The sequence below is a fragment of the Mustela nivalis genome, assembly GCF_964662115.1.
Source record: "Mustela nivalis genome assembly, chromosome: 8".
In the NCBI taxonomy this organism is placed as follows: Eukaryota; Metazoa; Chordata; class Mammalia; order Carnivora; family Mustelidae; genus Mustela; species Mustela nivalis.
Window position 1 is genome coordinate 38,965,980 of NC_139027.1, and position 16,537 is coordinate 38,982,516.

Here is a 16,537-nt window from a genome sequence, read left to right on the forward strand (position 1 = left end):
AAACGGAACCCGATAAAAGTGAAGAGACCCAGACAGCATCTAGCTGCTTGTATGAGTCGGGACTCTTGGTTCCTACAAACAGAAATCTCCTTTGCCCAAACCCTGGATTTGAGGAAAGGCTCAGGTAACCAGGGGTAAGTATGAAGGTAGCTGAACCTTGAAGGATGTTCCCTCCCCACCTCTTGCCTCTACTTCTCTCTGAAGAATTTTGTTTCCCACAACAGACCACATTCTTTCAGGGGCTACTAATCACTTCTAGGCATACATATTCCCAGCCCTTCTTCCCATAAGAGCTCTAAAGAGAAAGATCCTGGGGCACCTGGGTGGCTCAGTGGGTTAAAGCCTCTGCCTTCAGCTCAGGTCATGATCCCAGAGTGCTGGGATCGAGCCCCACATCGGGCTCTCTGCTCTGTGGGGAGCCTGCTTCCTCCTCTCTCTCTGCCTGCCTCTCTGCCTACTTGTGATCTCTGTCAAATAAATAAATAAAATATTAAAAAAAAAAAAAAAGGAGAAAGATCCTAAGAGAGGACTTTGAGGTACTCACCCTGGAGCAAAGAACTGTGCCCAAGCCTGGGTAGGTCAGATCATCCCCAGACCATGCAACTGTGGCCAAACCCAGTAGGTATTGAGAATGTAGCTGTTCTTAGTCCAAATCACATAATTTTAAAACAACACCTTCCATCTTGACTGCAAAGATAGGAGACCTTTACTAAATGCCTCGCAAAAATTTAGACACCCTAGTCTACTGCATTTTCTTGGATTACTCGCTAGTAGTTCACAGAGAAGAGTTAGTTTGAACATGCTTTATTTTATTCCTAGGGAATATATTCCTGGCTTTTTAACATTGTTGTCTTTTTTATAACTTTGTTAACCATTCCTTTTCAGTAATTCTAAAAATTCAATACTCAAAGTATCTTATCAATTTCTCTGTCTATATTTCAGAACTCAGCTCTTTTTTTTTAATCAGAGTGTATTTTTTATTTCTAGTCATTTCAATTTCCTTTTCCCTTCATTAACAGTAACATCTCTCTACTATATAAAGATTTATATATTACATAATAACAGAAGTTTAGAGCTAGTATATACCTGATCTCACCCACTCTGTATCTCAGCTACTATTTAAGGCCAAATCCAACACCTTTTCTCCCATTGGTATTTTCTTCTTATACCCCCGTCATACCTACATAAAAGGCAGTTCCAGATGGCTCACCCAGAACTATCTTAAATATTCTATATTTTGCTTTTTATGGCATTACTCCATTTTTTAACAGTCAGCATTTTAACTCACCCATGTAGATGCTCCATCTACTGGCAGAAGATCAGTTTAGGCTGACGTTTTTTTAAAAACTATTTTTAATACTTATTTCCCCCCTTAAAGCACTACCAGCCCTGCAATGGCCTGACTTCCTAGTGTAGCACTCATGAGTGAGATCTTTTTCCACTGATTTACCACTTCCAAGCTGTTCACCTGGGGTATGTTACTTAATATCTAAGTCTAAAAATGGTAATAATGTACCTATAGCATGTAATATAAATGTATGTACAGCACCCAGCTCAACAGTCAGAGCATGGTCAACACTCAGTAAGTGACAGCTATTATCTTCCTCCCTCTGACTTCTTCTTAGTCTAATTTCATCCTATTTAATGAGGTCACGCAAATTCTCAACTGCTTATATCATTCACTCCCTTTTTCCCTAACCTCCTTTAATCAAATCCTTAGGCCTTCCATCAACCCTATTCTTAATAAGGCAGCTAATCCAAAAGAGCCAGTCCCCGAGGGTCTTTCACAGGTGTCCAGCATCTCTCAGTTGTTCAGCCTCTTTCTCAGTACTACAGAAAACCACACCTCAATCTGCTGTCTGAAATCTTGCATGTTCTTCCAAGTCAAATATTTTTGAAGATTTTATTTATTTATTTATTTAGAGCATGTGTGTGGGCAGGGGAAAGGGCAGAGGGGGAGAAAGAGGAAGAGAGAAGAGAGAAGCAGATTCCACACTGAGCACAACCCCAAAGATCACAACGTGAACTAAAAGCAAGAGTCGGACACTTAACTAACTGAGCCACCCCAGTGCCACCAAAGTCAAATTTAAGATACTAACTCCACAACACTTAAAGAGCACAATGATCTTCCCTTTACTTCACAAATAAATAGAGTGAATCCCATGCGAATTTATCTTCCGTTGCTTCAGAATTTTCCAGCTCTTTCATGTGTACGAGTAGCATTCTTACATGACCGAACTAGACCATACTCTTCTAAAGAATATGGCCTATGTATTTTGCTTTCAACTATCCCACAACAATGTCTAAATTTAGACAGTTTAAAATCTTAGCCCTATTTATTTCAACATACACACATATGCATTTAAAGCAGTAATGATTTTATTGACTTCTTACTTAGGAAGAAGTAAACTCAAGAAAACTCAGAAGACTTAAACACTGAAGTAAAAGCCCTAAGCAGGAGAGAATTCTAGATGTTTTTAACATGGGAGAGGAAATTTAAAATAGGCCAACACATTGTTTTTACTAAAAATAATCTGCCACAGAACCCAATATCTGATATTATTTATTTTAAATAGTTATCATACTATGGGCCTCTGAAAAGAGTCAACACATTAAGGCAGAAATCTTCAATAATTTTTTATGTTCACAAAACTAAAAGCCAGAAAGTGCCTTGGCTAACACCACAAACCTCTTTTCTGCTTACATTAAATGATGACTAAAGAACTTTAAAAGAAGCATTAAAACATTAAAGGACAAAAAAATCATTAAGCGTGTCAAAAATTCACTACTGTTCCTCACTCAAAACCAGCCTCTCATAAAGGAATCACCAGCGTCTTTGCCCTTCTCTTGGCAGGGTGGGAACATAGATCCACAACAGGGTGCTGCTCACAGGCTGCTGGACAGCATTCCAGTTTATTACTCAAGTCCGTTTGTGGGACTTAAAGGCCTGGGCCACAATGGCTTCAGCTTCATCCTGTCTGCTCACATCAGCCCACAGGAGTCTACCCAGCCTGGTCACAACAGGTGGCCCCGGAAGCTTGTACAAATTTTCCAGGTCCAGACTACAAGTCAGTGGAATCTTATATGACAACAGCCTACACAGAATTCCTCAAGTATGTGAAAAGCACAGTGTCTAGGTAGTTCTAGTGGGGTAATAGCTTCCTGTTACAGCTCCGGGTAAACAGATGCTCCTACCCCAGAAAAGAGGGAGGTAGGAAGGGAGAACACACACTGAAAGATGATAGAGAACAGAGGTAAAAGATCCAGGCTTTCTTCTGTGTCCCAGAACCATAATTCAACAAACACTTACCAGTACCAACTTAACAATGTAGTTTCATAGGATGGATCAGAAGAATCTGGAATCCAGGTCACCTAGAACCTAAACTACTTTCACAGCAACATAAAACCACACACAAAAACCTTTTTACTTAAAAAAGCCCTTATTACTTAACATGACAAAAATGTCCTCAAAAGAGGAATGAGTAAATTAAAATACATAATTAGGAACATTCACCTCAAACATACCCCCACCAAAAAAGCCAGAACGTAGATTACTCATTATGCATTCCCTTGGTATCCATTCTCAAAGGAATTCTTCTGTTTCTAGCACCAAATATACTTAAATGCTTTGTCTCAAAGATTAGCCAAAATATCTGACAACAATTATGAATATTTATAAAGACGTGCTAAATCAGGAAGACATGCTTTGCAAGTCACCATTAGTTAGGTGGATAAGAGTAAAAAGAAGGTTCTAATAATCTGACAGGGGGACACACGGTTACCTATCAGTGATAGAACACAAATTTGGTGAATTGCTGGCGCCCATGCTCTAGATTCTAGTAGCCAGCATTCCACACACTTGAGATATGGCTACTGCCATCCTCACCTCTCTCGAATCTGGGATCTCTCCTCCGATACTTTCTCTGATTAGCTGCCATGAAAACTTCAATTCTTCCCACTATCATGGCATTTTCTGGTCTTGCTGTCCCCACTCTCTGTCATTAACTACAAGCAGTCTGATGGTCAAGCAGATGCCTTCTGTTACCTCCAAGGGCTTCAACCATCAGAATCACCAGATTGCCTTGGTCACTGTCAATCATCAAAACCTGAAGCTTCGTAGATACCACCTAGAGCAGCTGAAGGTCCCTCACCCACAGTGACTTAAGACCCTCTCTAAAGTGCCCCACCATCATTCCAGTGAGCCCTTAAGCTAGTATATACCACCTGAGGTTTCCAATGCCATAGGCCCCAGAAGGCCCCAAAGCCACTTCCAAAGCTGTGTGTACTCTCTTGGGGTCACCAAACAGGCAGCACAACATCAAAGTTCTTTCAGAGAATACACAATGCTTTCCCAGCATTTGCTAGCAAATGCCATCACTAATCCAAATATGGTGTTGCTGCTGCCAGAACTACTTCTCAAACCTCTTTTGCCAAGTTGAAACCCTCAGCATTATGGGAATGGTGAAAGCTCTCTGAAAGGTCACTAACACTTCTGTAAATCACAGCTACCCAAACAATCCTTAGAGCCCCTGCCACACACAGTCTGGCTACACTGTACCTGACAAGTTAACAAAACCTCCTTGGAAGCAGATAGTTCTGCCTTAGACTGCCTCGAGTCTAGCCCTTCAAGATTACTGCTCTACAGGGTAATTTCTAAAAGGTAAGCTTGCCCATGAGTTAGACAAAGTCACCCCCTGGATTCCATGAGTTTCTGTTTACATCATAGCTACTAGTTCTCCTACATTCTAAGAAGCAAATCTTAGGACTGGTTTTGCTTTTACAAAGAGCTCTCCCAAAAGTTCTTCCTACCTTCCCACAAGTTTACAATGTGTCAAAAAAAAATCCATTAAAAAATAAATCCATAAACAATTACAAATTCTCCAATGACTGATGTAGTCAGAGGTATCACACAGTAACCTTAGGCCCTGTCTCTTAGGCTCCACTATGAACTCCAAAGGCAAAACTGGCCCAGTGCTAAAAATAACCACTTATAAGTAAACCACTAAGTCACAGATTCAAGAGATGTCACCAGAACAATCGCCCAACAGAAGTGGACTGGCCCTGCAGCTAGCAACCAACCCACTCACTCACACAGAAAGCAACAATGGAGAAAAGCAACTAGCATGTACACAGGAAGACAATAGTTAGGATGATGCAAGGTTGTTATCCTAATAACCCCACAAGAGAGACAGTCACTGCCAATGAACTATTCAGGAAGTAGGAAGTTACTTCTGTAAACACACTCCCTCAGAGGAGTTAAAATTTCTTTGGAAATTTACTCACCTTGATACAAGGAACTGTAGTCATATAAATAAATGTTTTTATTTTTGTTTTTTTAAATAGCAAAAGATAACTTTAAGAGTAATATAATAAAACCAAATCTGAAAAAGTTAAAGCCAGGATGAAAGGACTAGCATAAAAGAATTATTATCAAAGCAGTGCTAGGAGAAGACGGATGATGTTAAAAAAAATCCCAGACAATTCCTTCAACACCATACCTTATCAATGGCTTTTCCAACACGAGAAACACTGCTGTGGATGTCTTTGTGGTCTGAGGCCAATTTTTGAACAGTGTCCTTTATTCTCTTACAGCATTGTGTCAAAACAAGTGAAAGTGTCCCTGATAATTCAGCATCTTGGCCTATAAAAAAATAAAGAAAGAAATAAAGAGAAAGACTGGTTACTGACAAAAGCAAACCCAAAGATGGCAAATTTCAAACAGGCCATTTAGAACATGAAAGTTGGAAGAAAAGTGAAGAAAAACAAATATCTGCTTTGAAGCAGATGGTCACATTCATAGATAACATTTTTCAAGTGAATGCTAAGAAAGTTATCTTAATTTATTTTTTGGAATAAATAAGAAAACTTTACTATGAAGTAAGCCACTTTTGTAATTACCAAAATAGCACAGACGTTGAATGATACTGCCAAGGCATTTTTCAGAAAATATGTCTTACTGAATAAACTCAGTTATCCTATCCACTTAAGCTGTTCAAGTCATTCTCAATACATTTTCATTGTTATTCAATTTCCTAAAAGAGAGATTTAGTCTAAATGCTTTATATTCTATATAAAGAAGTAGAAAAGAACACCCAACAAACTTCCGTGGATACCATGTTGAAAGAGCAGACACAGCAGAAAGAGTTAACATATCCCCATCTATAGGCACAGTGAGCCATTCTTATCAGGGTTCCCCACCACCCTAACTGTTAAGAGTGGCTCACTATTCCTAAACTGTACAATGAGGCTCATGCTGAATCCTGCTTTCCTTTTGAGACTCTGGAATTTTAGTATGTGCTATGCTGATGGTGCCTATATGATCAGTCCCCAGTGAACACCCTGAGCACTATGACTCTGATGAGCTTCCCTGGTAGACAACACTTCACACTTGTTACAATTTGATGCTGAAGGAATTAAATGTGCCCTGCTTGTGTGACTGACAATCTGCTGAGAGAAAACTCTTGGAAATTTTCTCCTGCTTCCTCTGCACTTTGCCACATGAGCCTTTCCCCTTGGCCGATTTTGCTTTGTGTCCTTTTTGCAGTAGTAAATCTTAGCCATGAGTGTGACTACATGCTGATTCCTGTGCATCCTCCTAGTGATCAATGGAACATAAAGGTGGTCTTGGGGACCTTGATACACACGATAAATCAATTGAAAGTTACTACAGTTTATATCATCTTTCCCAGCGCTACCTCCTCAGGAAAAGGAGAGGAGAAGAAGGTGGGAGAAGAGTGAACATTTGTTAATTACCTCATACATCTACATATCCCCACCTGTGAGCAACAGGTCTGGCTTCTGAACTACTAACTATGATACAGCAGTGGTTCTTAAACTCAAATTTATATCAGAATCACCTGTAGGTCTAAGTTAAAACAAAGGAGTTGGACCTCCATCCCCTGTATCTAATTCAAGAGGTCTGGGATGGGGCTGAAGAATCTGAACAAGAACCACCCAAAATGACAACAGCCCTAGAATGTCCATTCATCCAACAAATACTTATTGAGCAAGATACCTTCTGGTGAACAACACAAAATAAGTCAATTATATATAGTAGAACAAAAGAGGATATATTCTATTGGGGGGGGGGGGAACACTGTAAAAGAGATGGCGAGTGTATGTGAGCTGAACAATTACAATCTTAAACACAGTGGATAGGACAGACCTCACTGAGAAAGTGATATCTGAGCAGACTTGAAATAAATGAGGGAACCAGCCATGGGGCTACTATGGGGATGAAGGGTGGCAGAATTTGCCACTCCAAAATATGCTTCTTTGCCATAAGGACTATTTTGAACATATTATTATGAGAAACAGAAGATACAGGAAAAGTTCTAAAAACAGAGCAGAAGTCACCCTTTTGTAAGGGAAATTTACAATTATGAGAGAAATTCCATTCATAAGTCTCCCTCTCTACCCACATAGAGAAGAATGGCTCTAAATCATAAGAAACTTATCAGTGAAGAAGGTTCAGACTTATATTTGCATAACAAACTTTACCTTTGTTTACTGTGCATTTCCTGATAAACTGGCTTCCCCACCTTTCTTTCATCTTTAGCTAAAGATAGTAGTTAAGCTTGAACTCTAAACCACTTCTTTGAGTTACTCACTTTTCCCTGAGAACCTCCCATGTTATACATAAAGTATACATGTTAATAAACTGTTTTTCTCTTGTTAATCTGCCTTTTATTACAGGAGTCTCAGTCAAGAACTCACAAGATTAAAAGAAAAAGTATTTCTTCTCCTTTTCAGGGGGAAAGCATTTCAGGCTGAGAGGATAAAAGCCCTTACAGGAATATACCAAGATTATTTAAAGAATAGCCAAAAAGCCAGTGTGGCTAAAGCAGATGTCTGGCAAAGAAAAACAGGAGAAGAAAAAGTGTAAGAGATAATGGGGGTCCTGATCTTGCAGGGCCTTTCTGGCACTGTAAAGACTTTAACTTTTATTCTGCATGAAAGGGTACCACTGCAGGGTTTTGAGCAGAGAAGGTACATAAACTGACACATTTTAGTACGGTCTTTCTGACTCAAGACAGGAATACAAGAACAGAAGCAGGAAGAAAAGTTAGGAAGCTGTGGCAGCAATCCAGATAAGAGGGTAGTGGCTCAGCCACTGGGTGTAAGATGCGGAGGTGGTAAGAAGTGCCTGGATTCTGGATATATTCTGAGGGCAAAGCCAATAGGATTTCCTGACTGAGTATGAAGGAAGAGAAGGACTCCCAGATGATTCCAAACTTGTTTTTTTTAGTTTAAGTCAAGTAGAAAGATGGAATTGTCTTAAATTAGAATGATAAAGATTAAAAGCTGAGCAGGTATGAGAGGAAGGAAGAGATAAGGAGTTCAGTTTGGGGCTTGTTAAATTTGATATGTAAGTAGTCACTTCAGCGCACATGTGGAGTGTGTTAGATTTATAAACCTGGAGTTCAAGAGCAAACACAGGGCTGGATATATAAATTTGCGAGTCACTGGCATGTAGGTGATGCTTCAAGCCATGAGGTGGCTGGGTGGCTCAGTCAGTTGAGCGTCCAAGTCTTTGTTTTGGCTCAGGTCATGATTTTATGGGTCCTGGGATCAAGACCCGTGTTGGGCTTTGAGCTCAGTGATGAGTCTGCTTGAGATTCTCTCTCCCTCCTCCTCTGTCCCCCCCCCCTCCCTGCACTCTCTTGCACTCTCCTTCTAAAACAAATATTTAAAAAAAAAATAAAGCCATGAGGCTAAATGAAGACATCAAAAGAGTCAGTACAAACAAACAAAAAAAGGTGATAAAAGATGGGAGTAACCAACTGTGTTAAGTGCTCTGCTATGTCGACTAAGATACAGACTGAGAAGAGACCACTGGATTTAAAATGTGGAAGTTATGAGTGCTCATGACAGAACAGTTTCTCTACAGTTTGAAGAAAAAAAAAAAACAGGAAGTTGTAGGGACTGTGAAGAGGGAATATAAGTCTAGTTCAGTAACAACCACCGGGAGATGTAAAAAGATAAGCAAACAGTAGATAGATATAAAGTACCATAAAATATCCAATGCAATATGATGTAACCAAAAAAAACAAAACAAAAACAAAAACAAAAAAACCCTGTCCTCTTCTCTAGATACAATTGCACAAAGTATGTTTCAGGTGCTTCCAACTTCTAATAACATAATTTTGGCTAAGAGAAGACTTGGTAATTCAGGAAAAATTTCAAAATCTCTATAAAAGGTATTCCATACATACTTTGAGCCAAATGAATCTAACTGCTTCAGTAGCTCTACTCTGGTCATTTCTGTATCTAAACCTTACCTAACCTCAATACCTTCATCTCCTCTATGAACCTCTCTGCTCACAGATTTACTCAGTTTTCTCAATTCCTAATGAATTCTGTTCTCTCCACCTTTCCTCTAGCACTTAATTGAATCCCACTCAACAATATCATGTATCATTCCATGACCAGTACCAATTAGATATATATAAGTCCTGAGCAGAGACAGGTTCTTATTCTAAAACTAATTATTCCAGTCTTATCACATGCCTTGCACAGTTTTTTCTTTATTTTTTTTTTAAGGTTTTACTTATTTATTTGACAAAGACACAACAAGAGAGGGAGGAGTATGAGAGGGAGGAGTATGAGAGGGAAAAGCCGGCTTCCAGCTGATCAGGGAGCCTGATGTGGGGCTCAATCTCAGGATCATGCAATCATGACCTGAGCCGAAGGCAGATGCTTAAGGACTGAGCCACCCAGGCGCCTCGCCTTGCACAGTTTCATATACTATTAATATAAGTATGTGGATTGACAGTAACTAAAGCAAGGAAAGAACAGTTAAAAAGAATGCCATATTTAACAAATGGTGCTGGAATAAGCAGATACCCACATGCAAAAGAATCATACCATATAAAAAAATTGACTCAAAATGGAATGAACACCTTAAGGTAAGAGCCAAAACTATCAAATTCTTAGAAGAACGTGGGTGTATTCTCAACCTTGTATTGGACAATGGTTTCTTAGGCATGATACCAAAAGCACAAGTAACAAAAATAAATAAATAGGTAGAGAGATAAATAAATAACTCCTAGAATGACAGAAAATATTTGCAACTCATATGTCAGGTAAGGGTCTAATATCCAGAATGTACAAAGAACTGTTACAATCTAACAAGACAACCCCATTTAAAAGTGAGCAGGGGCAACTGGGTGACTCAGTCAGTTAAATGTCTGACTCTTTGATTTCGGCTCAGGTCATGATCTCAGGGTCCTGGGATCAAGCCCCATGTGGGGCTCTGCACTCAGCATGGAAATCTGCTTGCCCATCTCTCTGTGCTTTTCCGCCTGCTCACTTGTGCATTTGCACAAATAAATTCTTAAAAAATAAAAATGGACAAAGAATTTGAACATTTTTTTCCCCAAAGAGGAAAGGCAAACAACCAATAAACACAGGAAAAGATGTCCAACATTATTAGTCAAAAGAAAAATGCAAATCAAAACTACAAAGAGAAACTACTTCACACCCACTGGGATAGCTATAATGAAAACAATGGACAACAAAAAGAGTCAGAGAGGATGCGGAGAATTTAGAACCCTCACACATTGCTGGTGGGATGTCATATGGTGCAGTGGCTGAAGAAAACAATCTGACAGTTCCTCAGAAATAACATATAATAACATAATAACCATATGATACAGGAATTCCACTGCTTGGTACATACCTGAGAGAAATGAAAACATATGTCCACACATAAACTTGTATAGGAATGTTCACAGCAGCATTATTCATAATAGCCAAAAAGTGGAAACAATCCCAATGTCCAAAAGGTGACTGGATAAATGTGGCATAGCCACACAATGGAATATTTATTCAGCCATAAAAAGGAACGAAGCACTGATACATGCTAAACACAGACGAACCTTGAAAAGACTGTGTTGACTGGAATGAGCCAGATACAAAAGGCCGTAAGTGTATGATTCACTTATACGAACTCTCTAAATCCAAAGACAGTAGTAGATTCACAGGGGCCAGAGGCTAGCAAAGAGTAGAATTGAGAGTGACTGTTAATAAGTATGAGGTTTCTTTGGGAGTGATGAAAATGTTCTGGGATTAGATAATGGTTATGGCCACACATTTCTGAATATATTAAAAGCTAGTGAATCACAGCCTTTAAAAGGGTGACTTCTATGGTATGTGAGCAATTTCTCAATTTAAAAAATCTTAAAAATGCAAGCCATAAGTCCTATCCATCCTAGCATGTTTGTTTCTACAGTCAGTAGACAACAAAGTAAACACAAGGTTAAAGAACAAAAAAGCAGAGGCCAACCTGGAGGACAGAGGTCATCTGGAATTTACTAACTGAACTTCCACAACCCAACCTTGAAATTCATGGTATTTTCAAATCTCAGCAACTTAAATGTCTGAAATTTGGTGCTGCTGTCATTTCTTCAAGACCCTACACTTTTTGGTCTTCAAGTTTAATAAGGACAGATTCTAGTAGTGGAAGGTCAATTAATTAACATTGAGAGTTCTCAGTATGCCCCAAGGAAAAATAATTTCTACAATGTATTTGGAAGTATAAGAAACGTATAATGGAATAATCTGAAAGAGAACCCTGGGAAAGCCCTGTTCAAAGAGAAAGATCCCACTAATGCATTTTCAAATGGATTTAGTGGAAAGCGGCCAAAGGTAAAAACAGGTTTAGAAATCACTCTAACAATCAAACTGAGTGAGACCAAACCTCTAAGTCCTAAAGGGAGAGTTCTAATGTTCTTCTGATTTCTCTGTCTGAAAACAAAACCCACTTCTAGAAGAACCTTTCTGTGAAAAAAATCTAAATGGATTCAGTTCTTAGAAATAAAGCTGGGGAATTACTAACAGCCTTCTCTGCCATAACTAAACTAGATGTGCGGTAAATGTTAGAATCCTAGTTGGCCACAGTGGTGGTCACTTTTTACCCAGGATGAAGTCCTATGACAACGGTGTCTTTTTTTTTTTTTTTTTTTCCCTAGAGGAAGAGAGAGAGCAAAAGAGAGTGGGGTGGTGGTGGAGCATCCCAAACAGGCTCCATGCCCAGCATGGAAACCAACATAGAGCTGGATCTCACAACCCTCGGATCATGACTGAGATCATTACCTGAGTTGAAACTAAGAGTCTGAGCCACCCAGGAGCCCCCAGCTGTGTCTTTCAATGCAATAAACCTCCCTAGACTCACGAACTATCATACATGATCATGAAAGGAATAGTTCTGAAGCAGTGTTTATCCATACAGTGACCACACGTACTTTTCAAGTTGGCCTTTTTTTTTTTAAATTATTTATTGATTTATTTATTTAAGAGCAAGAGATCGTGAGTAGAGCACAAGTCAGGGGAAGTGGCAGAGGGAGAAGCAGAGTCCACTGAGCAGGGAGTCCACTGCAGGGTTCAATGCCAGGATCCTGGGATCATGACCTGGACCAAAGGCAGATGCTTAACCGACTAAGAAACCCAGGTGCCCTAAAAATTGTGGGTTGTTTTTGTTTTTTGGGTTTTTTTTTTTTTAAGAGTAGTTTTAGGTTTACAACAAAATTGACAGAGGTACAGAGATTCCCATATACCTACTACCCCCTCACAACAAGCACAACCTCTCCCATTATCAATATCACCCCCCAGAACGGTACTTTTTTTTTTTTTTTTTTAAACCAAGGATGAGCCTACACTGACACATCATTTATCACCCAAAGTCCGTAGTTACCTGAGAGTTCACCCTTGGTGCTGCACCATGGATTCTGACAAATGGGTAACAGCATAAATCACTATAGTATCTAACAGAGTCTTGTCACAGCCCTAAAAATTCTCTGTGCTCTCCCTATCCATCTTTCTCCTCCACCTCACCCACCACAACCACTGATCCTTTTGTCTCCATAGTTCTGCCTTCCTCAGAATGCTGTATAGTCAGAATCCTATAGCATGTAGCATTTTCAGATTGCCTTTTTTCATCTGAGTTAGCTCCTAAAGCATTTTTTTAGAGAGCTGGGCTAACACTTCAAGCTCTGCCCTAGAGCTTCGCTGCCTAGCCATTTCAGGATCTATGTCGATTAGTGTCAAAGAAACAATAAATTGTTTATTTCCATAGCATCCTGGACTTCTCTATCAGAGTTTCACACTTGATTACAAATATTTGTCTTACCACCCTCATGAAATTACTTGAAGACAGGCAATATGATTGTTTAATCTTCAGTATTTAGGCTCCACGCCCAATGTGGGGCTTGACCTCATGACCCCCAGATCGAGAGTCACGTGCTCTACTGACTGAGCCACCCAAGGGACCCTAGTAAATTACATATTCTCATTTTCAAGCCCAGCACTGGAGACTATGGCACTACCAACACCCTGAACCAACACCCTCTGACTGACAGCAGTTTCACACTCAGCAGCTCACTGATCTTCTACGCCCTTCCAGGATATCTCATGTGTACTACACAAAGCATTATGGCCTAAATTTTTCAAATACCAAATAAATAATACACACACGTGTGCACGCACACACATACACACATACCAATGTCCAAATAAAACACACTCATAGAATAGCATCCCCCCAGTAATGAGTCACTTCCCTTTTCCAAATAATGACCATTTCCTCCTTTCAAAAATCTTAAATATATAGGTAAAGACTGGGGGAAGAAAATTAACAGGCTTGTGTTTTGAGCAGTTTCTGTGTTTGTAAAACAAAACTATGCCAAGATGTGTAAAAAACAAAACAAAACAAAAAAACATGAAATACATTTCAACTTTAGTACATAATGTGTTTCTATAAAATTATACCCCAAGTCAGAATGTAGGAAGATAGAACAAACTTACACACTATAAGGAATGCCCAACTCCCACACAAGGAAAAATTACAAAATTCCTAATCATACCTTGGTTTTATAAAAAACTTTGCAATACAGCTGTATCATTTTGTACATTTGTTCAATTATTTTCCTTCATAATCACATGGCTTAATACAACCATATGTCCAATTATGTGACAAGATTTACTCACCATTTTGGCTCATCTAACATAATCGAGACAAAGATATTAAGACTGAAAACTATGTTCTCATCCTTACTCAGTGTTCGCATTTGCAATTTTGTTTGCCACTTATTTTTAGGCTATCAGAAGGGAAGAAAACCCTCAAATAATTGCACACACTATTAAAGAAAGATAATACTGCTCAAACTAAACAGCTGGTTGGTAGGCAGCACTATAATGGTGTAGCTTGATACATCTGCTCATGGACAGATAATCAAAAGTTCTAACCTGGCCTGTAAGAGGCAGTTTAAACATGTCAATTATACCATGAGTACACGCTGCCTAAGAGTCAACCACATGAAAGATGAGACCCCTATAATTAAGAAAACTCTATAAAAAATGGGAGGCACAACACAGAAAGGTGATTACCGTGATGATTATTATTCAGATGTCCAAACTGGCTGAAAACATCACCAGAATATTCTAGGTAGAAGCGAAGAGTAGCATTCCCTAGAAATCACTAAGACCTGACTTAACAATCTTATGAATATCATGGAGGCAGAAAAAATTTTAAATATCTAAGTTTACAAATATTACACATACTGCACTTGAGCTCTTCTGCATTATTAAAAGTTAACTCCACTTCATAAAATGGACAGAGATCTTAAATTTGGAAATAAGTAGAAAACAAAATGGCATGCAAGTTTTGAAGTGAAAGCAAAAAAATCCATTAAGTAAACATAATTCTAACTATACCTAAATGAAAACCGAGGCCTCCTAGAGGTATATCCAGAATTTCTAGATTAATTCCTTAAAAAAAAAAAAAAAAAAGTTAAAATAGAAGTCAAAGGAAGGCTGTAAGGGGAAAAAGAATTCTACATTATCCCACTCTTTCTAAGAGGGGAGAGCCAGAGGGAGAGAGAGAATCTTAAGCAGGCTCTCCAGCCCCCACCTTAACCATACACAGGGCTTAATTTCACCATGCTGAGATCAGGACCTGAGCTGAAATCAAGAGTCAGACACGTAACTGACTGAGCCACCCTGGCACCCTTATCCCATTCTTACATTTTTATAAATTTTATTATTTTAAAATAAATAAAATGAGACTAGACAAAGACAAAACAGGGGCAAAAAGACTAAAGTCAAAAGGAAGGGAGAACCATGATTTAGAGTCAGTTTACTGAGTGCTGAATGCCTCTGTTGGCAGTGTTCAGGGTACAGATCAAGTATGTTAGATAGATTAAGAAATTCAGGAGGAATAAAAGAAGACAAAGAATCAAAGGGTCTAAGACTGAATCTAAAGAAGTCACTGGCAAGGTGAACACAGAAAAGACTGCAAAACATTAAAATAGAAAAACTTGAAAAGGTTAAGGTTCGTATTAAAAAATAATAATAGAAGGACTGTCTCATACGGTGAGTGGCAAATTAAATTGTGGCCTGTTGGAGTTTGGGGCTTCTTAGGAGCTACTTCAGCACCTAGGACACAGGAGCTGCTCAACAGAGATTCACTTAGAGGAGGAAGAAAAAGGAACAAATACAACACACTCGGTTTTTTCTAGGGGCAGTAGTAAATCACTGAAAACAAAACAAACTCTTTTCAGTATATTAATAGGTGGTAAATCTACAAAGCACAGTATTTTGGGGCTAACCCCTGACCTTCCAGAACAGAGCGCAGATTCAGACAGGTGTGTTCCAATCCAAAGCACCAAATCACAGCCTAGGGTGCTGCAAAACCAACCATAAGAGGAAAAAAGAAAGAAAGTTTCTATTTAAAAGCTAACTTACATGGTACAGACTAATAGCGCTCCTAGAGCAGAGAGCTAGACCAAAATTACTGGCACAGGGAAGAAAGGGAAGGCTTCAAAAATACACGATGAGACAAGAACGGAGAGAGATGACAGAAGAAAAAAAGGACACAGAGCACCAGCTTTCGAATGTCTGCAAGACAGTCCCACTTTAGAGAGCCTAATCATTCCCTTCAAATTCAAAATATAGAGAATTAATCTCGAGCTATCTCCTTCTGTATCTCTGAAATGAATGGCTGAATCAGGTAAGGTTTCTTTTAGTCTTTAAATGTAAATTTCAGACTTACAAATCAAACTCGGATTTCTACCTTCCCCTCTCATAAACTTATTTTCTTCCTGGTTCTGTAATTGTCTACCTGTCACTCATGCTCAAACCTTAGATTAAGCTTTGATTTTTCTGATGCTTCTCTCCCATCCTGCCAGACTACGTCCACACACCACGTCCTGGTAACTCCTTCCCTCAGGAGATCCCATGCATGGGTCCCTGTACATTTCTACCACCACTACCCAAAGACAGGTCCCTCTTTCAACAGGTCTAAGCTGACGCTTAACTAGTCATCTTGCCTCTAGACAAATCGCACTCCCAACTCCAATCAACCTAAATACTGCTAAATGGTCTCAAGATAATGTCCCTGTCCAGTCCCTGTTCAAAATGTACTCCCCACCCAAGTCATTCCACATCTTCCCAGTCTACTATTTTCCCTGTGACTCTATAAACCCTGATTCCAATTTAATTTTAATTCGTCTATCCTACTTCTCTCTGCTCTGGTCCTTCC

At 39.2% G+C, this 16,537-nt stretch overlaps 1 protein-coding gene across 4 annotated transcripts in view; it reads right to left on the reverse strand.

Moving 5' to 3' along the window:
* RMND5A (required for meiotic nuclear division 5 homolog A) overlaps positions 1 to 16,537 on the reverse strand; it is a 63,480-nt gene that overhangs the window by 36,972 nt on the left and 9,971 nt on the right. For all 4 annotated transcript variants that reach the window (XM_082743498.1, XM_082743497.1, XM_082743496.1 and 1 more), the window contains exon 2: positions 5,499 to 5,641. In XM_082743498.1, coding sequence (XP_082599624.1) covers positions 5,499 to 5,641 — 143 coding nt within the window. The remainder of the gene's footprint in view (positions 1 to 5,498; positions 5,642 to 16,537) is intronic.